Source organism: Spermophilus citellus (genome assembly GCF_964194105.1).
Source record: "Spermophilus citellus genome assembly, chromosome: 3".
Taxonomy (NCBI): domain Eukaryota; kingdom Metazoa; phylum Chordata; class Mammalia; order Rodentia; family Sciuridae; genus Spermophilus; species Spermophilus citellus.
In genome coordinates, this window is record NC_138184.1 from 154,747,271 (window position 1) to 154,770,060 (window position 22,790).

At 36.1% G+C, this 22,790-nt stretch overlaps 2 protein-coding genes across 4 annotated transcripts in view; one reads left to right on the top strand and one right to left on the bottom strand.

Annotated features, from left to right (window-relative positions):
• LOC308645256 (cytochrome b-c1 complex subunit Rieske, mitochondrial-like) overlaps positions 1 to 512 on the bottom strand; it is a gene marked incomplete at its 5' end in the record, with an annotated part of 1,816 nt that extends 1,304 nt beyond the window's left edge. The window contains one exon of the mRNA XM_081287314.1: positions 479 to 512. Coding sequence (XP_081143440.1) covers positions 479 to 512 — 34 coding nt within the window. The remainder of the gene's footprint in view (positions 1 to 478) is intronic.
• The window catches only part of CRPPA (CDP-L-ribitol pyrophosphorylase A), a 313,443-nt gene that overhangs the window by 69,004 nt on the left and 221,649 nt on the right, over positions 1 to 22,790 (top strand). The window lies entirely within an intron of this gene.

The following is a 22,790-nucleotide window of genomic DNA, read 5'->3' on the forward strand; positions in this document are numbered from 1 at the left end:
GTGTGTGACACTTTCTGTTTAATTCTTTTGCCCATTTATTGATTAGGGGTTTCTTTGGTGTTAATTTGATTTTTTTGAGTTCTTTGTATATTCTGGATATTTATCCCCTATTCAAGGAGTAGCTGGTCAAGATTTTCTCCTGTAGATTCTCTCTTCAAGCTCTTTTTTCCTTTGTGCAGGAACTTCTTAGTTTGATGGCATCCCACTTATTGATTCTTGATTTTATTTCTTACACTTTAGAGGTCTTGTTAAATCAGTGCTGGCACCTATATGATGAAGTGTTGCCCTATGTTTTCTTCTTGCAATTGCAAGGTTTCTGATCTAATTTCCAAGTCTTTGATACATTTTGATTTTTGTTCAGGGTGAGATAGAAATCTAGTTTTCTTCTTCTACATGTGTATATTCAATTTTTCCCAAAACTATTTGTTCTGAAAGGCTGTTTGAAAAGGCTGTCTTTTCTGCAATACACATTTTTTACACTTTGTCACCTGCAGTGAAAGACACTTGGTCATGGTGTATTTTTTTTATCATTTTTAGTTGTTGATGCCTTTATTTATTTAGTACCTTTATTTTTATGTGGTGCTGAGGATCGAACCCAGTGCCTCACACTTGCAAGGCAAGCACTCTACCACTGAGCTACAATCACAGCCCCTGGTGAATTCTTTTTGATGTGTTTTTGCATCAGTTTACTAGTATTTTGTTAAGGATTTTTGCATTTGTGTTCACCAGAGATACTGATTTATCATTTTTTTCCTTGATATGTCTTTGTCTGGTTTTGGTGTCAGGATTACACTGGCTTCATAGAAAGTATTTGGGAGTATGCCTTTTTTTTTTTTTTAATTTCTTGGAATAATTTGAGAATGACTTGTGTTAATCTTTCTTTTAAAGGTCTGGTAGAACTCGGTATGGAATCCGTCAAGTACTGGGGATTCCTTTTTCCGGAAGGTTTTTAATTGCTATTTCAACTTAATTTCTTTGCCTTGGTCTGTTTAGGATTTCTGTATCTTCCTGATTCGTTTTGTGAGATCATTAGCGACTAGAAATTTGACAGTATCTTCTAGATTTTCTGATAGGGTCTTGGTGATATCTTCTTTTTCATCTCTTATTGATTTGCTTGCAATTCTTTCTTTTGGTTGGTTTAGCTATGGGTTTTTCAATCTTATTTATCTTTTCAAAGAATTACCTCTTTGTATTGATCCTGTGTATTGTTTTCTTCTAAATTTCATTGATTTTTTTTTTTTTTTAGGGCTCTGATCTTAATTATCTCCTTTTTTCTACTGGTTTTGGAGTTCTTTTTCTAAGGCCTCAAGGTAGAGCCTATGCTTATTTATTTGGGACCTTTGTTTTATTAACATAGGCACTCAATGCTATAAATTTTAATCTTGGAGCTGATTTAATAATGTCCCAGCAATTTTGATATGTCATATCTTCTCATTCATTTCTAAGAATTTCTTGATTTCTGTTCTCATTTTTTCTTTGATCCATTCTTCTATTCATTAAAGAGTATTTTTTGTCTTCATGTTTTTATGTTTCTGTTATTTTTCTTGCTGTTTATTTCTGGTTAAAAATCAAGATACATTTTTATTTATATATTGAGTTGAAAATAAATTTTTAGGATGTATAATCAAAGATTTCACTCGGTAAATATGGGCTGATACTAAAACAAATGTTACAGTATTTCAGAACTTGTAGACAATTTTATTCATCTTACTCTGATTTTTCACTTCAATTGAGGTGAAGGTAAGGTATGGATAAGTAAGTAGTAGAGGTGAGTAAAGATAATCATGCCTTTTGTATCAATCAAAAAAAAATGGAAGGTCAGTAGATTAGAGCAAGGGGATTAGGGGAAAAGGGAAGGAAAATAGTAGTACTGGGATATGAAATGGAGAAAACTTTTATATGCATTCATGAATACGTCAAAATTAACCCCACTATTACATAGAAAGCACTGAAAATAAAGTTACAAAACTAAAGAAAGCAGTATTACATGGACAGAAATACTGAAAGGAAGGTACAGAGAGATCTCCTATAGTCCCTACCTCTGGGTATATATGACCTTTCCCATTCCCAATATTCTTCACTATACCTCTGTTTCAATTAATGAACCTTATATTGAAGCATGATGATCACCCAAAGTCTATTACTTACATTAGGTGTCACTCTGGGTTTTATATAGTATAGAGGCTTGGACAAATGCATAATGACATGTGGCCACTGTTACAATATACAAATTATTTTCATTGCCCTAATAATCCTCTGTATTGTATTCATTCCTGCCTCCCCCCACACCTGGCAATCATTGATGTTTTTTCTTTCTTCATAGCTTGCTTTTGAAGAATAACAGTGGAAATAATAATTGTATGATTGTATGTTCTTTTCAGATTGGAAGTTTTTTTTTTTGGTTTGTTTTTTTAGTACGAGGGATTAAAATCAAGGACACTCAACCGATGAGCCACATCTCCAGCCTTATTTTGTATTTTATTTAGAGACAGGTCTCACTGAGTTGCTGAGTGTCTTGCTGTTGCTGAGGCTGGATTTGAACTCATGATCAGATTGGATATTTTAATTTGGAAATACGCATTCGTTGTTTCTTTTTTTTCTTGGATTCATACACATTTATTTTTAGCAGTGAGTAATATTCCATTGTTCGATATTCCACTGTTTATATATCTGTTCTCCTACTGAAGAATATTTTGGTTCCTTCTAATATTTAGCAATTATAAATAAGACTGCAGTTTTTCGAATGGGCATAAGTTTTCAACTCCTTTGAGTCAGTGTCAGGAGATTTCTGGAACACATAGTTAAGAGTGTATACTTAGTATCGCAGTTTCTTATGAAACTATCTTTGAAAATAGATGTGTTATTTTGCTTAACGACCATCAAAAAATGATACATTCTTCTGTTCTGCAACCATGTCAGCATTTAGAGTTGTTTGTCTTCGAAGTTCATGCCAGTATATTATCTCATTGTTTTAATTTTGTGATTGTCTTTCATTTTCTTATTTCACATTTATGTCTTCTCTGAGGTGTCTCACATGATCTTGGGTTCATTTTTGGGGGGATTATCTTAGTTTCAATCATTTTCTTTCTGTGTGTGTGTGTGTGTGTGTGTGTGTGTGTGTGTGTGTATTTTTTGTGCAGTACTGGGGACCCAGAACCTAGTGTTGTCTAGGTAAGTGCTCTAGTACTGATCTATATCTTCAACACTTTTTCATATTTTGTATAATATTGCTTTAGCAATATCTTTTGTTCATCTTTTGTACATTGATTTTTGGCACTTACCTTGCTTTGGTGTCTGAGCTTCCTATATGTATGGTTTTCTGTCTAATGCTAATTTGGAGAGACTGTCAATCATAATTTGTTCAACTATTTCCTGATGTTCTTTTGTGCATTCTCATTATGTATAGGTCATACCTATCATTCTCAGTTCTTGAATTTTTTTTCAGTCATTGTTTTCTTGACTTTTCACCTTTTTTGGATGTTTGTATTGAGAGATCTTCAAAAATTCAGAAATTTTTCTGCAGTCATTTCTGCTTATTTATCTGATCAGAGTTGTTCTTGATTTCTGTTACTGTTTTTTATTTCTATTATTTTGTTACAATTTCTGTCTACTCAAATTGCCCAACTGTTCTTATATACTTAAACCATTAGAGCCCTTTTTGTATATCATAGTTGTTTTATTCTCTGTGGTAATTTAATTATCCCTGCTATGTATGGTTCTGATTTTGCTCATTCTACTCAACTGTATCTTTGTCTTTTAGTATGACTGGTGATTTTTTTAAAGATGGACTTGATATACTAGACAAAGGTTTTATGGTAAATAGACCTTTAGTTAAATTTGGTTTAAGTGTTCCTATGATTACAAGGTCTCCATCTTTTGTGATCCTATGCTCAACTGTGAACAAGTTTTTTTTCTCTAACCTTAGGTGGGGCAGGATAGCTAGAGTGGGCTGGCATACAGTATTTTTCTTTTCTGATGGGGGTGCTGGACATGACTCAAATTGGATACTTCTATTCTCCCAGTTCACTTATAATCTGATTAAATTCTAGAAGTTCAGGCTCTGATTATCTAATTTATCCCTAGGAAGAAACTTCCTGCCAAATGCAGGAGATTTTCGACAATAGTTACTGTGAGAACCTAGTCAAGTTCGTGTAGGTAAAATTCACAAAAGCCTTTAGACCCTTATAAAGCTGGGTGGCATTGAAGGTTTTAAATCTCAGACTTATTCCTGGAGTATCAACATGAACTAGTCTTCTGAGGTAAAATGGGAAAAATAAACTCAAGACAAATGATCTGGAATGTCTCTCTGGTCACTGATTTTTCAGTATTCTGGCATGAAAAAGATACTAAGATTCAACATTCCCTACTGTAGCAAAGCAGTCAGAAGTGGTCCTAATGCAAATATGGTAGCATTTTTGTGATTTGGTAGTCTTTATGTGCTAGGCAAAATTGGTTTAACAGAGGAAGAGTGGTATATATTTTTGTTTTACATTAAATGAGATAGCTTTTACTCTATAGTATTATCATCCAGGAATGTTTCATAAGCATATGTTTTATAAAAAGAATTGCTCATATATGTAAATTCTGCAAAATTTGGCAAGATCTAGTATGTATGTATTGAATCTACTTTTTAAACTTGGAACATAATGCACACAAAAACTTATGAAATGTATTTAACAGAATAATCATCCACTATTGGTGATATTGCTTCAGATTTTTTTATAGTCCTGGTGCCCACAAATTAAGATAATAATTAAGATGGACTTGATGGCTATTAAGTCCTTGGCTTATAGGAGCATTCCTTAAGGAGTAGGACTTCTGAGACTGGCTTGTAGGACAGATGATCTCTCTTGATCCCGTGACATATGTGTGCTAAGAATTTCCTCCTTTAATATCTGTATTTCCTAGTTTTGATATCTTTTTTTAAAAATTTTTTTATTGTTGGTTGTTCAAAACATTACATAGTTCTTGATATATCATATTTCACACTTTGATTCAAGTGGGTTATGAACTCCCATTTTTACCCCGTATACAGATTGCAGAATCACATCAGTTACACTTCGATTGATTTACATATTGACATACTCATGTCTGTTGTATTCTGCTGCCTTTCCTATCCTCTACTATCCCCCCTCCCCTCCCCTCCCCTCCCCTCTTCTCTCTCTACCCCCTCTACTGTAATTCATTCCTCCCTCTTGTATTATTTTTCCCTTTCCCCTCACTTCCTCTTGTATGTAATTTTGTATAACCCTGAGGGTCTCCTCCCATTTCCATGCAATTTCCCTTCTCTCTCCCTTTCCCTCCCACCTCTCATCCTTGTTTAATGTTGGTCTTCTTCTCGTGCTCTTCTTCCCTAGTCTGTTCTTAGTTACTCTCCTTATATCAAAGAAGACATTTGGCATTTGTTTTTTAGGGCTTGGCTAGCTTCACATAGCATAATCTGCTCTAATGCCATCCATTTCCCTCCAAATTCTATGATTTTGTCATTTTTTAGTGCAGAGTAATACTCCATTGTGTATAAATGCCACATTTTTTTTTTTATCCATTCGTCTATTGAAGGGCATCTAGGTTGGTTCCACAGTCTTGCTATTGTGAATTGTGCTGCTATGAACATCGATGTAGCAGTGTCCCTGTAGTATGCTCTTTTTAGATCTTTAGGGAATAGACCGAGAAGGGGAATAGCTGGGTCAAATGGTGGGTCCATTCCCAGCTTTCCAAGAAATCTCCATACTGCTTTCCAAATTGGCTGCGCCAATTTGCAGTCCCACCAGCAATGTACAAGTGTACCCTTTTCTCCACATCCTCGCCAGAACTTGTTGTTGTTTTGACTTCATAATGGCTGCCAATCTTACTGGAGTGAGATGGTATCTTAGGGTGGTTTTGATTTGCATTTCTCTGACTGCTAGAGATGGTGAGCATTTTTTCATGTACTTGTTGATTGATTGTATGTCCTCCTCTGAGAAGTGTCTGTTCAGGTCCTTGGCACATTTGTTGATTGGGTTATTTGTTATCTTATTGTCTAATTTTTTGAGTTCTTTGTATACTCTGGATATTAGGGCTCTATCTGAAGTGTGATTAGTAAAGATTTGTTCCCATGGTGTAGGCTCCCTATTTACCTCTCTTATTGTTTCTTTTGCTGAGAAAAAACTTTTTAGTTTGAGCAAGTCCCATTTGTTGATTCTAGATGTTAACTCTTGTGCTATGGGTGTGCTATTGAGGAATTTGGAGCCTGACCCCACAGTATGTAGGTCGTAGCCAACTTTTTCTTCTATCAAATCAGAGACACGGCATCTGATATCAAGCTCCTTGATCCATTTTGAGTTAACTTTTGTGCATGGCGAGAGAAAGGGATTCAGTTTCATTTTGTTGCATATGGATTTCCAGTTTTCCCAGCACCATTTGTTGAAGATGCTATCCTTCCTCCATTTCATGCTTTTAGCCCCTTTATCAAATATAAGAAAGTTGTAGTTTTGTGGGTTGGTTTCTGTGTCCTCTATTCTGTACCATTGGTCCACCCGCCTGTTCTGGTACCAGTACCATGCTGTTTTTGTTACTATTGCTCTGTAGTATAGTTTGAAGTCTGGTATCACTATACTGCCTGATTCATACTTCCTGCTTAGCATTGTTTTTGCTATTTTGGGTCTTTTATTTTTCCATATGAATTTCATGATTGCTTTATCTATTTCTACAAGAAATGCCGTTGGGATTTTGATTGGCATTGCATTAAACCTATAGAGAACTTTTGGTAATATCGCCATTTTGATGATGTTAGTTCTGCCTATCCATGAACAGGGTATATTTTTCCATCTTCTAAGATCTTCTTCTACTTCTCTCTTTAGGGTTCTGTAGTTTTCATTGTATAGGTCTTTCACCTCTTTTGTTAGGTTGATTCCCAAGTATTTTATTATTTTTGATGATATTGTGAATGGAGTGGTTGTCCTCATTTCCATTTCAGAGGATTTGTCCCTGATATACAGGAATACCTTTGATTTATGCGTGTTGATTTTATATCCTGCCACTTTGCTGAATTCATTTATTAGCTCTAATAGTTTCTTTGTAGACCCTTTTGGGTCTGCTAGGTATAGAATCATGTCATCTGCAAATAGTGATAATTTAAGTTCTTCTTTTCCTATTTTTATGCCTTTAATTTCTTTCGTCTAATTGCTCTGGCCAGTGTTTCGAGAACTATGTTGAACAGAAGTGGTGAGAGAGGGCATCCCTGTGTTGTTCCAGATTTTAGAGGGAATGCCTTCAATTTTTCTCCATTCAGAATGATGCTAGCCTGAGGCTTAGCATAGATAGCTTTTACAATGTTGAGGTAAGTTCCTGTTATCCCTAGTTTTTCCAGAGTTTTGAACATAAAGAGATGCTGTACTTTGTCGAATGCTTTTTCCGCATCTATCGAGATGATCATATGGTTCTTATTTTTAAGTCTATTGATGTGGTGAATAACATTTATTGATTTCCATATATTGAACCAGCCTTGCATCCCAGGGATGAATCCTTACTTGATCATGGTGTACAATTTTTTTGATATGATTTTGTATCCGATTCGCCAGAATTTTATTGAGGATTTTTGCGTCTAGGTTCATTAGAGATATAGGTCTGTAGTTTTCTTTCTTTGAAGTGTCTTTGTCTGGTTTAGGAATCAGGGTGATGTTGGCCTCGTAGAATGAATTTGGAAGTTCTCCCTCTTTTTCTATTTCCTGAAATAGCTTGAAAAGTATTGGTATTAGTTCCTCTTTAAAGGTTTTGTAAAACTCTGCTGTATTCCCATCCGGTCCTGGGCTTTTCTTAGTTGGTAATCTTTTGATGGTTTCTTCTATTTCCTCAATTGATATTGGTCTGTTTAGATTGTCTATATCCTCCTGTCTCAATCTGGGCAGATCATATGACTTAAGAAATTTATCGATGCCTTCACTATCTTCTATTTTATTGGAGTATAAGGATTCAAAATAATTTCTGATTATCTCCTGTATTTCTGAAGTGTCTGTTGTGATATTGCCTTTTTCATCCCGTATGCTAGTAATTTGAGTCCTCTCTTCTCTTTGTTAGCATGGCTAAGGGTCTGTCGATCTTATTTATTTTTTCGAAGAACCAACTTTTAGTTAATTTTTTCAATAGTTTCTTTTGTTTCTATTTCATTAATTTCAGCTCTGATTTTAATTATTTCTTGCCTTCTATTTCTTTTGCTGTTGTTTTGCTCTTCTTTTTCTAGGATTTTGAGATGAAGTATGAGATCATTTGTTTGTTGGTTTTTTCTTTTTTTAAGGAATGAACTCCAAGCAATGAATTTTCCTCTTAGAACTGCTTTCAATGTGTCCCATAGATTCCGATATGTTGTGTCTGTGTTTTCATTTAACTCTAAGAATTTTTTAATTTCCACCTTGATGTCTTCTAAAACCCATTGATCATTCAGTAACCTATTGTTCATTCTCCAAGTGATGCATGATTTTTCCTTCCTTCTTTTATCGTTGATTTTCAGTTTCATTCCATTATGGTCAGATAAGATGCATGGTGTTATCTCTACTCCTTTATATTGTCTAAGAATTGCCCTGTGACATAATATATGATCTATTTTTGAGAAGGATCCATGTGCTGCTGAGAAAAAAGTGTAACTGCTTGATGTTGGGTGATATATTCTATATATGTCAATTAAGTCTAGGTTGTTAATTGTGTTATTGAGTTCTATAGTTTCCTTATTCAACTTTTGTTTGGAAGATCTGTCCAGTGGTGAGAGAGGTGTGTTGAAGTCTCCCATGATTATTGTATGGTGGTCTATTAGACTCTTGTACTTGAGAAGAGTTTGCTTGATGAACGTAGGTGCACCATTGTTTGGGGCATATATATTTATGATTGTTATGTCTTGTTGGTGTATGGTTCCCTTGAGCAGTATGCAGTGTCCCTCTTTATCTCTTTTGATTAACTTTGGCTTGAAATCTATTTTATTTGATATGAGTATGGACACTCCTGCTTGTTTCCGCAGTCCATATGAGTGATGTGATTTTTCCCAACCTTTCACCTTCAGTCTATGTATATCTTTTCCTATCAAATGCGTCTCCTGTAGGCAGCATATTGTTGGGTCTTGTTTTGTGATCCATTCGACTAGCCCGTGTCTCTTAATTGGTGAGTTTAAGCCATTAACATTTAGGTTATTATTGAGATATGGTTTGTTCTTCCAGCCATATTTGTTTATTAATATTACTAAACCTGATTTGTTTTCCTCTTTGATTATTTTCCCCCCTTTACTGTCCTACCTCCCACTGTTGGTTTTCATTGATATTTTCCACTTCCTCTTCCTGTAATGTTTTGCCAAGGATTTTTTGAAGAGATGGTTTTCTAGCTGCGAATTCTTTTAACTTTTGTTTATCGTGGAAGGTTTTAATTTCATCTTCCATCCTGAAGCTTAATTTCGCCGGATACACGATTCTTGGTTGGAACCCATTTTCTTTCAGTGTTTGAAATATGTTATTCCAGGATCTTCTAGCTTTCAGAGTCTGTGTTGAGAGATCAGCTGTTATCCTGATTGGTTTACCCCTAAATGTAATCTGCTTTCTTTCTTTTGTAGCTTTTAAAATTCTCTCCTTATTCTGTATGTTGGGCATCTTCCTTATAATGTGTCTAGGTGTGGATCTCTTATGATTTTGCACTTTCGGCGTCCTGTAGGCTTCTACGATATGGGATTCTGTTTCATTCTTCAAGTCTGGGAAGTTTTCTCGTATTATTTCGTTGAATAGATTGTTTATTCCTTTGGTTTGGACCTCTATGCCTTCCTGTATCCCAATGACTCTTAAGTTTGGTCTCTTTATGTTATCCCATATTTCTTGGATGTTCAGTTCATGGTTTCTTAACAGTCTTGCTGAGCTGTCTATGTTCATTTCAAGTTGAAATACTTCGTCTTCATTGTCCGATGTTCTATCTAAGTGTTCTATTCTGCTGGTAGTTTTCTCAATTGAGTTTTTAAGTTGGTTTATTGCTTCCTGCATTTCTAGGATTTCTATTTGTTTTTTATTACCTCTATCTCCCTGTGTAATTGATCTTTTGCTTCTTGGATTTGTTTATGTAATTCATTGTCAAAGTGATCTTTGATTGTCTGATTTTGCTGTCTAATGTCTTCCTTGAGACTCCAGATCATCTGAAGCATGTATATCCTGAATTCTGTATCTGACATTCCATCTGTTGCAGCTATTACCTCTTCTAAAGTTGAGTTGACCTGCATTGCTTGTGGTCCTTTCTTTCCTTGTCTTTTCATACTGCTCGCGTTTCTTTCTGCTTGGTGAAACTGTTGTTTTTTTGAAATTTTCCCTCTATTTATTTATATTGCTCTTGTATAGTTGAAAAATCTCCCTTGCAGGGCAGGTATTGGCTGTGATCCTCCTCCAATTGGGGTGATCTGTCTACCACGCTGGCGGGCCGCTAGGTCTGCTCTGCCGGTCGGTCGCAGGTCCACCTACCCTGCAGGCGTGTGGGGCAGCTCTGTCACTCCGCAGGTTGCTGGGCCTGACCTGCTGGTGGGTTGCAGGTCCGCCTACCTTGCAGGTGCTGGGGGAGGGGGCGGCTCCGCCCCTCAGCAGGTTGCTGGGCCTGATCTGCTGGTGGTCACAGTTCTGCCTACCTTCCAGGCACGGGGGGAGGGGCCGGGCCTGCCCCTCAGCAGGCCGCTGGACTTTTTCTGCTCATGGGTCGCAGGTCCGCCTACCCTGCAGGCACGTGCGCCAGCTCTGTCACTCCGCAGGTTGCTGGGCCTGACCTTGCAGGCACTGGGGGAGGGGGCGGGCCTGCCCCTCAGCAGGCCGCTGGACCTGTTCTGCTGGTCGGTCGCAGGTCTGCCTACCCTGCAGGCGCGGGGGGCAGCTCTGTCACTCCACAGGTTGCTGGGCCTGACCTGCAGGTGGGTTGCAGGTCTAGTCTTGATATCTTTATAATGAAAACTAATTAGCAAAATGGTCTCCCCCAACCTTTTTTTGTACTTAATCTAGGCCTGTGTCTGTTAGGTCTATTTAATATCATCATAATCCTGTAGGAGTGAGAACGTGTTTCTGCTTTAATTGAATAGTGGGGAATAAATGTCAGCATTCAGGAAATAATAATTATTAACCTAGAAGTGACTGTAGTCCTTTTAGAGGACTTAGAATTGAGTTTCAGTAGGAGTTTTGTTTTAGCCTTAGTGCTCTCATTGACACCATTTCTCCCAGTGTTTTTTACTTAATGCATATTTTTATAAGTTAAAACATATTTCCTATGATTTGGGTATGGTTTGAGTGTACTCATTAAAGGTTCACGTGTTAGAAATTTGGTCCTCAATGTATTTTGAGAGGTTATGGATCTTTAAGAAGTGAGTAATTAGTACATGGGGTACTGCCCTTTAAGAAGATTCATGTATTTTTTTTCCATGACAGATTGGTTCTGCAAGAGTGGGTTGTTAGAGTGGCCACCCCTTATAGTTGTCCCCTTTATATACTTGACTCTTTCCCTTTTTCTGCTTCTCTATCTACCCTGTGATGCAGACAGGTGAGCTCTCATTAGATGCCAGTGCCATGCTGTATGGACACTACAGCCACTAGAATCATGGGATAACTAGAACTCATTTATACATTACTCAGCATCAAGTATCTTGTAATAGCAACAAAAATGGAATAAAACAAATATTGGGGCTGGGAATGTGGCTCAAGCGGGGTGCTGGGTTTGATCCTTAACACCACATAAAAATAAAATGTTGTGTCCACCGAAAACTATAGAAACAAATATTAAAAAATTCTTTCTCTCTCTCTCTCTCAAGCAAATATCATTAGGAATAGTGTTAGAGACCATGATTTTTTTCAATATAAAGACTAAGATTTTAAAAGTAGTTTTTGACAGCCCATTTCTTATGTTGAAAATCTGCTATTGATTACCAAAATATTATTCTAAAAGAAATCATTCCTATTTGATGGTTGTATGGTAGGTAGATTCCTTAGTGCAAATGTATTTTAAAGTTAGAAATGGAAACCTTTGTCTCATAATGGAGGGTATATAAAATCATTATATATAATAGAAGGTTCTATCAGTTTTCATATAGATGATTTGATCCTCTAGAGATTTAATATGTCCCATGAATGGGGTATTTAGGCAGCACTCTTAGAAAGCTTTACTCTGATAGTTCTTGTCATTCGGTGTGAAAAGGTTTTGAATTATTTGCCACATTACTTAATGGTCACCAGTTTTGCTATCACACTTGGTCATCACTCTTCTGTAGAGTTTTGAAATAATTGCTTCTGTTGGCAATACTTATTATGCCTGGAACTTTCCAGTATTCTTGGAACCTCCTTAACTATCTCATGTTCTCAAGGAAGAGAAATTCAAAGTTCTACAAGAAAGACATAAATTATTGAAAAAATATAGTTGGTAACTGGAAAGTTAGGACCTTAGTTATTTAGGTTTTTGATTCCTCATTCCTCATAGTGAGTGCATTTTTTTCCCTTTCCCCATCTGCTTAATCTGATTTTTCTTTGTAATTTCAGCTTTAGTTTCCATAGCTCTTCAGCTCCAAGAAAAGTGGCGTGGGAAAGTTGGACTTCCTTTCCCAACTTGGAAATTTTTTAATTGTGTTCTAGGACAAATTCCCTGCAGATGGAATATATTTTACTTGACTTTTCCAGCCTATTCATGTAGATTATAAACCACTGATCATCAACAGACTGCTTTGAAGAGTGGTCTTCTGTAGCAAATCACTTAGAAAAATCCATGGAGTGGGGTGGTGAGGGAACGACAAATTAACACAGTTGGCACTTCCTTAGGGTCTGTGACCTTGTTATTTCCCCTAATAAAGGAGGATAGGGAAGAGCTCAATATTGCCAACTCTATAACTTTTCAAATACTTGATGTTTTAAATATTGGGAAAACAAACAGGTGAAGATTGAAAAGCACCCTCACTATTGAGATTGACAATGAGAGAAGTCAGAATTATCAGTATTTTATAATTACACTATTATATGATAGGCAGAATATATAAGGATAATCAGTTAGTGGTTATTAGTAGTGGTACACAACTTATTTGCATTTTCGTACTATTTGAACTGTAGAGCAACTGCCCCTAAAGTGGCAAGAGGCAAGGTAATTTATTGACCATATTGGGGTCTTGTTGTTGGGGTTTAATTGCCCTGAAGTTTAGTGCCCATGTTGGGTATATTGGCACCAGGGGAGTTGGTTGTGACTAGTGATATGCTGTGCTGTTCCAGTGGTATAATACACAGAATGTGCAAGAAAAGAATACCTGTTAATCTGTGTTCATTCATTTGCTCATAGTAAATCAAATAAAATGACCTCAGTTTCTTGATGTTAAGGACACTTTTAAAGCTCCTCAGAATAGTTTGTTACCTATTAAAGAATTACTACAATCCAAGTGTATCTGGCTAACCTGTCAGTGTTCTCGATAATGCTGATCTGTAATGGCTGAGTACCTCATCAGTCTGTAACTGTCTTTGTTATGGAGTTTATCTTGACCAGGGGACGACATGATGTCTGCTGGTAAGCATGAAAATCTTAGTTCATTCTCTGCCAAGAAGGCTTTTGTATGTGTATGTGTGTGAATGTGTGACATCACATATTCCTTAGCATATATTGTATACACTTCATAAATTTATCTAAGTATAGATAATGGGCATTTTACTTTGTGTTCATCTAGTTTACAGGCTAGAATGTTGCCAGTATACCATTTGATATTTTCAGTTTGCTTTTCCTGTTTGCATCCCTGTTCCTGATAATATTTCCTTCCTATTTTCCTTAATTTCATACTTCCTGTAATTTCAGCATATGTATAGGTGTTTCTGAAGTTGCTTAGTTTGTTTTTTATGAATAGGATCATACTACTGATATTTTTCTGACTTGCTTTTATGTTTTTGCAAAATGTTTTTGATATTGCCATTGCATATATTGTAGTCTATTTAGAATTGTGTTAACTGGGGGCTTTTATTCATTGAATTCTTTCTAGTTTTTGGCTAATTTGAAACAACTTTCAAATTTCTTGTTACGCAAATGGTGTGTAATAAAAAAAAATCCAGGAAGACAATAGCTTTATGAAAATATATGCTCATGGTTCTGAGTTAGGTTGGACTCTGCTGACATAGAATGGACTAGGCTAGACACCACTGCTTTTTACTACAGGTCAGGGCATCTCTGGTTCATGTTCTTTCATTCTTTAACAGGTAGACTATCCAGGCATGTTCTTATGGAGATGGAATAAGTATAAGAGAGGAGAAATCTACAAGGCCTTTTAAAGTCTAGATTTGTAACTGGTGCATTGGCATTTCTGCGCAATTCTGTTGGCTAATACAAATCACATGACCAAACTTAAAATCAAGGCATAGGAAGTTAAAGTTCATGCCTCAGTGGAAAGATAAGTAAAGGTACTTGGCAAAGGGTATAGATATGGGAACTGTGTGGATTTGGGTCCCCAAATGCTACCTACTAGCATTGTTCTCAACCATACCCTAGGACTCCTTAAATACTTACGTTGTCACATCATCATGTAAAGATGTCATGATTTATATCAGCTCTTAATATTCTGTTTCTTTATTTGGAGACTTGTGAACTAAAATGAAGTTTTGTATCCCTAATGTACCCAAAATACGGTTTATAAAATTTTTAAATACCCTCATAAAATACTTCTCTTTAAAAAGACATTTGCTCCCATTCCTATGTTGTCACTGGTCCATAGAAAGTCAGAAATCCTATGGACAGTACTGTCAGTTTTCCTCCCCTGATAATTCCTTAATCAGGTCTCAGTCTCCTTCCTGTGATTGGCTTCTGGAGCCCAGGACTTTATCTGTATCCTCAGTTTTTTCTGGGTATGAGAGTCTTTGAAGACGTGGGAGGTTGGTTTTATTTCCTCAGCTGTCAAGTTCTGGACTCTCCACCTTCCTTTTGCCTTCTCCTTAAACACTAGGCAATCCTGGCTGTTCTCATCTATACGGTGCCTTCACAGAACCACCGTAAGCCAGCCCATGCTTTCAGCATTTCCTCTGGAAGCCACCCTGTCTTAGTTCATAAATAGGTGATATAGATTTTCTATCTTCCACATTACTATAGGCCTTTCTGTAGACTTTTCCCATCCCCCTTAATTTCTTTGCCTCCTGAGGCCAGTTTCAAAACTAAACTTTTAGGTTTGGTGCTCTTATTGCTGCTTTGTTTTGAGGGAGCATGTGCTAGTTTACTAGAGCTGCCATAAAAAGATTTCAAAGCTGAGTGGCTTAATAAAACCAGAAATTTATTGTGTCACATTTTAGGAAGCCAAAGGTCCAAAATCACTGGGTAGGGAATATTCTCTCTGCTCACTCTAGGACACAATCTTTCATTGTCTTCACTGGCTTCTGGTGTTTGCCAGCAGTTCTTGCTTTTCCTGGACTCATAGCTGCGTCACTCCAGCTACTTAGCCATCTTCTCCTTGTGTGTTTTTGTATTCTCCCTCCTTGTGTGTGTTTGTCCATGTCTAAATTCTCTTGTTTTTATAAGGATACCAGTTATTAATGATCTTATTTTACTTGATTGCCTGTGGAAAAACTATTTCCAAAGAAGGTCACATCCTGAATGCCAGAGGTAAGCATTTAACATACCTTTTTGAGGGAATGCAACTGGTGGTATTCATGTGAGTTTGCTATTGCTATACATAGTAAGTAAAAAAAAAAATCATCAAAGTCGGTTACCTAAAACAAAAAATCATGTATTTAATGGGTCTATGATAGTTGCTTTTCTCCCTGCATGTGGGAAGGTTAGCTGGTGCAGTGCAGCTCTATCACTTTCTAGCCAGAGTTTTAAGGGAAGCTAACAGAAGCATAAGACGGCAATGCAATCATGAGAGAACCCTTAAATTTTAGGCTTGGAACTGGCACACTATAATTCTTCTTCATTCTATTGACCAGTTAATTCTTGGTCAACAGTTCCATCAGCTGTAAGAGTCCTCTGTGTCTCCTGGGCCTACATGAAATATATACTTAGGAGATTTATCTATGAGAGGAATTTGTCAGTGAAGCATATAAACTTAAGTTTTATACTAAAGGTCAAAATGTCTTGCAACATGGTGGTGATGCCTTATACTCCAAGCCAAGGATGTGAAAGCTCCCAGTTCTTGATATTCAACACTTGGTATGGTTTAATATTTAAACCTTTTTTAATTCAGTAAAAGTTAAATAATATCTCAAAGATGTTGAGTTTCAGATATTTATAGACCATTTGTGTTTTCTTTTGTAAAATCTATTAATTCTGTCTACTTATTTCTTATTGATTTCTTAGAGTCCTTTATATTCTAGATAAATGTTATTTGTCATAAGTGTTGCAAATACCTTTTTTCATTTGGACTTTTGTTTTTCAGCCCTTTAGAATTTTTGGATGAAGAGAATTTCTTAACTAAAATATACTTGAGAATACAGTCTTTCCATGTAAGAAATTCTACTCTGAGGTCATAAAAATATTCTATATACTTTTTTTGTGAAGTTTTTGATCTTATCTGATATAAGGGGCGTGACTTAAAATGGGAAGAGAGGAAGAGCATGGGAAGATTACCTCTACGTAGGGAAGAGGGGTGGGAGGGAAAAAGGGAGAAGGGGAATTGCATGGATGGTGGAAGGAGACCCTCATTGTTATACAAAATACATGTATGAAGATGTGAGGGAAAAAAAAAGAATAGTGTTATCCTAGATTAGGTAGAGAGAAGTGATGGGAGGGGAAGGGAGAGGATGGGGAGATAGGAAGGATAGTAGAATGAAACGGACATTATTACTGTGTGGATATATGTGACTGCATGGCCAATGTGATTCTGCAACCTGTATACTCAGAAAAATGAGAAATTATATCCCATCTGATTTAAATGTATAATATGTCAAGGTAATTGTACTGTCATGTGTAACTTATTAAAACAAAAAATTGAATTTTGGTCCAATTGGAAAAGAAAACTAACAACTATGAAACTAACTCAAGTAAATAATTACTTGTAATCTTAAACTTTTTTTTAGTTGTACATGGACATAATACCTTTGTTTTATTTATTTTTATATGGTGCTGAGGATTGAACCCAGGGCATCACATGTGCTAGGTGCATACTGTCACTGAGCCACAACCCCAGCCCCCAGAAAATTTTTTATATTTTATAGTGATAACCAACTTTACTAGCAGTATTAACAGGATAATTCTTTATCAGCTTCCCACTTATAGTACAAATTATGTCATACGTCAGGTATTTGTAAACAAATGAATCCTTTTTTGTTATGTGGTCCCATGGGCAATTTTTCCTCTTATTATTTGATTCTGTCTTAATTGCTATAGCATTATAGTATTTAATATGTAAGTATGATAGTGGTGCTATGATAATGTGTTGTAAAAATCCCTTGTTGAAAAAAAAGTGTTTATTAAAAAGATCGTGCACCATGATCAAGTGGGATTCATCCCAGGGATGCAAGGTTGGTTCAGCATACGGAAATCGATAAATGTAACTCATCACATCAATAGACTTAAAGGTAAGAATCATATGGTCATCTCAATAGGCGCAGAAAAAGCATTTGACAAAATACAGCACCCCTTTATGTTAAAAACACTAGAAAAACTAAGGATAATAGCTTTTACAGCATTGAGACATTTTCCTATCTATGCTAGCCCCAGGCCAGCATCATTCTAAATGGAAAAAACTTGAAGGCATTTCTTCTAAAAACTGGAACAAGACAGGGATGCCCTCTTTCACCACTTTTATTTAGCATAGTTCTTGAAGCCCTGGCTAGAGCAATAGACATATGAAAGAAATTAAAGGGATACACATAGGAAAAGAAGAACTCAAATTAGACCAATTTGCTGATGATATGTCTGACTTTATACCTAGAAGACCCAAAAAATTCCACCAGAAAACTTCTAGAACTAGTAGATGAATTCAGCAAACTAGCAGGATATAAAATCAACACCCATAAATCAAAGGCATTTCTGTTCATCAGTGACAGATCCTGAGAAAGGGAAACGAGGAAAACTACCCCATTTTCAATAGCCTCAAAACAAACAAACAAACAAAAAAAACCCACAAAAAACCTTGGGAATCAACAAAAGAGGTGAAAGATCTATATAATGAAAATTACAAAACCCTAAAAAAAAATCAAAGACGACCTTAGAAGATTGAAAGATCTACCTTGCTCTTGGATAGGCAGAATTTATATTATCAAAATGACCATATGTCTGACAGCACTATGCAGGTTTAATGCAATTCTAATCAAAATCCCAATTACATTCCTCATAGAAATAGAAAAGTAATCATGAAATTCATCTGAAAAAATGAGACAGAATAGCCAAAGCTTATCTTTAGCAGGAAGAGTGAAGCAGGTGGCATCATTATACCAGACCTTAAACTATACTACAGAGTGATAGTAACAAAAATGGCATGGTATTGGCACCAAAATAGACTTGTAGACCAATGGTACAGAATAGAGGACACAGTGACAAAACCACATAATTAGTTATATTAGATAAAGGTGCCAAAATCGTACATCCAGGAAAAGATATCCTCTTCAACGAAGGGTGCTGGAAAAATTGGAAATCCATATGCAACAAAATGAAATTGAACTTCTACCTCACCATGCACAAAACTCGACTCAAAATGGATCAAGGACAAGGACTTGGGAATACAACCAGAGACCCTGCATCTAATATAAGAAAAAGTAGGCCCTAGTCTCATCATGTAGGATTAGGTCCCAATTTCCTTAATAAGACTCCTGTGGCAAGAATTAAAATCAAGAACCAATAAATGGGATGGACTCAAAGTTTCTTCTCAGCAAAAGAAACAATCTGAGGTGAAGAGAGCCTACATCTTGGGAGCAAATCTTACCCCTCACAATCAGATAGAGCACTATTCTCTAGCTTTTTTAGTTCTTTATATACCCTAAACACCAAATAAAACAAATAGCCCAATCAATAAATGGGCCAAGGACCTGAAGGGACACTTCTCAGAAAATGATGTACAGCAAAAGAAACAATCTGAGGTGAATAGAGGACCTACATCTTGGGAGCAAATCTTTACCCTTCACACATCAGATAGAAATATGTGAAATGAAAACTAGAGAGGAGGCAGAGGTCAGCGTTTCCATGAATAGGTCCACAAGATGCTACTTGTCTAGCTATGTAGAAATTGAGAAAATAATTTTAAATCTTTGGTCAATAAAAGAGGTATTTTCTGACCAGTATTTAAAATAAATTGTTTTAATTGTACTAAATTCAGTTTCGTGCAATTATGACACAGTGATTTACAAAAAGGAGGACATGATCTAATAAAATCACTGTTTTTTTATTCCCCAATGTGTGAACATATATCCCTTACTACAGTTACCACCTCACTTACATTTGCTTGTATGGTTTTCCCCAGCCTTACTTAGCCTTTTCAGCACAGTGCCTGGCAAATAATTCCTAAGTATTTGCTTAACAAATGAGTAGAAGTTTCCTAACTTTTCTATTTATTCTGTGTTTGTTTCTCCCATCAATACTGGGAATATATTTTGAACTGCTTGTGAGTATTTTTACTAGATGCCCTACTGGTAATTTATATCTAACTGATTCACTAACCCAATGAGTAGACTTGCTTTTTTTCTCCCTGTATCATCCACCTTGGGTAATGATGTGACCAGTCCTATTGCTATTGAAATGATTCTGGATCTAGAACCTTCTTTCTTTATACTTCTTTGTTATTTCAGATTTTCATAATCTATTGATATTATGGCTAAAAACTATGTTATTCAAAAACTTAAAGCTTTCTTATCTCTGGGTTTCAATAGTATTATAGGGTTTTGACTTTTTCCCTTTAGTTTTTTCATTGGGATTAGATATTACATGATGTAGCTATTTAAATTCATTGTTATATAAAGTTTATGATTTGTTTCAGGGCAATATTTTCTCCTTAACTTTTAATTGGTTTACTTCACCAAAAATAAGAAATCAATCCAATGAAGTTCTTTTTATAGTGTTTGACAATATTTGTGAAGGTCAGGAGAAATGGCTAAGATACAATTTGGAATAACTGGTAAAATTGTTTTCTGCCTTCTACCAAATTATTTGGACTTGAAAAAAAATTTCCATGTAATGTTAACTGGCTGGTATGATCGTGTTGCCTGTAATTTCGTAATGCATTTCATTGTATAGAGCTGGCAATAAATTTGAATAAACTAATAGGTTTATTTTTCCCAACTGGTACATAATGAAAAGCCTTTTGTGAGTGTAATTCTGTGTAAACTCATTTAAAATTTGTACCTAAAGAAATCTTAACCTTGGCCAGATCATTTGTACTTTTATTTTTTGTAGAGTGAAGGTTGTATCTGTATTATCAGCCTCATACAGACTTAGCATGAAATTGTTTATCTACTCATAAAATGATCTGATATATGAAAAACAAAGCTTCTTGGACAACTGTCTCATGCAATTCTAGAATACATTGCATAATTCAAACAATGTTAATGTATGCAAAATATTTCGGTTTTGATTTCCAGATGATAAATTGAATGCAGGTGTTCATTGTTTACCTAATTGTAAGATGGTCTATTTTGTTTCTACTTGAAATGCTCTGAGCATGGCTCTAACAGCAGAGTGGGAAACCTGTGCATGCATGCCTTTGATTTACTTTTACTCTAATATATATATATATATTGTTCTTTGTTGGGCAAACTTCCCAGGCTGCCTTGCCAAAACAGTATTGTGCATGATGTTTAGGCTGGAAGGATATGTAATCAGATTATTTGTATCCACAAATCATTACATGATTACCATAGAACAATGGTTCCTAACTATTTTGTGTTCTAAAATCTCTGAAAGTTGTGGAATCCCTTCCCAAGAAAATAATTGCATTATATGCCAAATGTTTTTCAGAGGTGGTTTTCAGTCCCTGTGGGTCATATTCATTTGCCTCATGTTAAAAACCCTGCATATTTGCATACATTGTTTATGGGAACATAAACTGAAACCAACTTTATGGAAGACAGTTTGGAATATTTATCTAATTAGAATACACATACTCCTGTTTTTGAACATTTATTTAATTTTGTTCATTACTCTATCCTCATTAAACTTACTAGGAAGAGATTAAAAGTGACATAAACCCTCAAGAACAAGAATAGGAGAGATGACGATGACAAACAAAAAATAGCTAGAAAGCAAATGAATTAGTGGTGACAGGCTCAGAAGATCTAAGAAGGCCAAATTGGAAACAAATGGTGGGACAAGTGAAGAGTTGTCTGCTGTGGAATTCTCAAACTGCAGACTCTGGCAGCGTCAGGAGACCTCTGGAACTGACTGGAGGGGGCAATATAAAAACAGTTTGTTAAAATCTGCTTGAGTAGAAGTCTGATCTCTAAATCACCTTCCCTATTCTCTGTCTGCTGAGAGTGGCAAGTTGAGGGGAAGCACTGTCTGTGCACTGGGAGAATGTTGGCTTCAGTGAGGGCCCGAGTGTCTTGCCAGAGCCCATAACTCGCACCACATGCCCTGTGACTGCTGAAAGGGGTAGGGGGCATGGCTTCTCCCACTCAGCAGTCAGTGCACTGGTGACATAACTTTCTATTATGGCAAGGGATTGGAAGAGTTTTATTTGGGGAACTTATTCTAAGAAGGAAGATCTAAAAATATTAACCTCAGAGGGTCCCATAAACATCTTAAAACAGTCACTCTATGGAAATCTATTGGAGAATTTATTCCAGGAAAATGTCAGTTAAAGGAAAACTGCAAAAAATTGATGAAATATGGTATTCATGATGGAACAAAAATGAGGCGTCTTCCCAAGATGATGATCTAGGAGTCCTAGGGTGATCACTCTTCAATTGGCAGAGGACAACTAGTCCAAGTTGAAAAATGTTAGTCAAAGGCTACTTTTTCATGAATGTAAAACTGGTGACATGCCTTATGTGCTAGAACACTCAAGAGTAGATTTAGCTTGTTTTTAATGTGAGTGAGTCATAAGCATATAGAAGTCTAACCATGTGAAACAAGGTGATCTCTAATCAGGAAAACAGTTATTCAAGAATTTTAGTTGTATATGATTCAATTATGCTTTAGTCAGTGATGTAAATTACACAGTCAATGATGTAAACACTAGATTTACTCAAGTATGATATTAAAAGGACAGGAAATTGGAAGTGTGAAAATGTATTGTAGTGAGGTTGGGAGGAGAAAGGAAAATAATTTTTCTTAGATAATGAGCAAAATAGAAATCAATAAGTATTATCTCTAACATAAGATAATGTATGGTAGGTAAATTGCCATATTCTTCTTCCTCTGAAAATGGTGCTTTACTTTTGTACCCTTGCCTTGGCCTCCAGGTGTATGAAGTATCTTTCTTTTGATTCTGGATATGCCTGCCTGACTTGCTTTGAACATTGGATTTTGCCTGATATTATACAGAATAGAAGCTTACTTCTTAGAAGTAAGCTTAGAAGTCTGTGCTGCTGGGTCTGTCATCGTGTGCTGCTTTTGTTGCCACAAGAAGGTATACTATTGGTTGCCCCCCCACCCCACCCCAGTCTCAACTGTATAGCAATCGCATAGATCAGAGCTCCTATAGGTCTGCAACTTGAAGCAGAGCCATTTCTGCCATTCCACAGCTATTTCAGTGAAAAGTAACTTTATTGAAGCATGACACTGAGATTTTCTGCATTTTTGTTACTCGGCAAAAGCTGACAAACGTGGACATGTATACTAGAAAAGTCAGTTAAAATGAGGAATAGCAATTGCTTCCAGGGAAAATAAAATAGGGTAACAGATCTGGAGTGAATGGGATTAACACTTTTTCCTAACAAATCTTCTAGAGA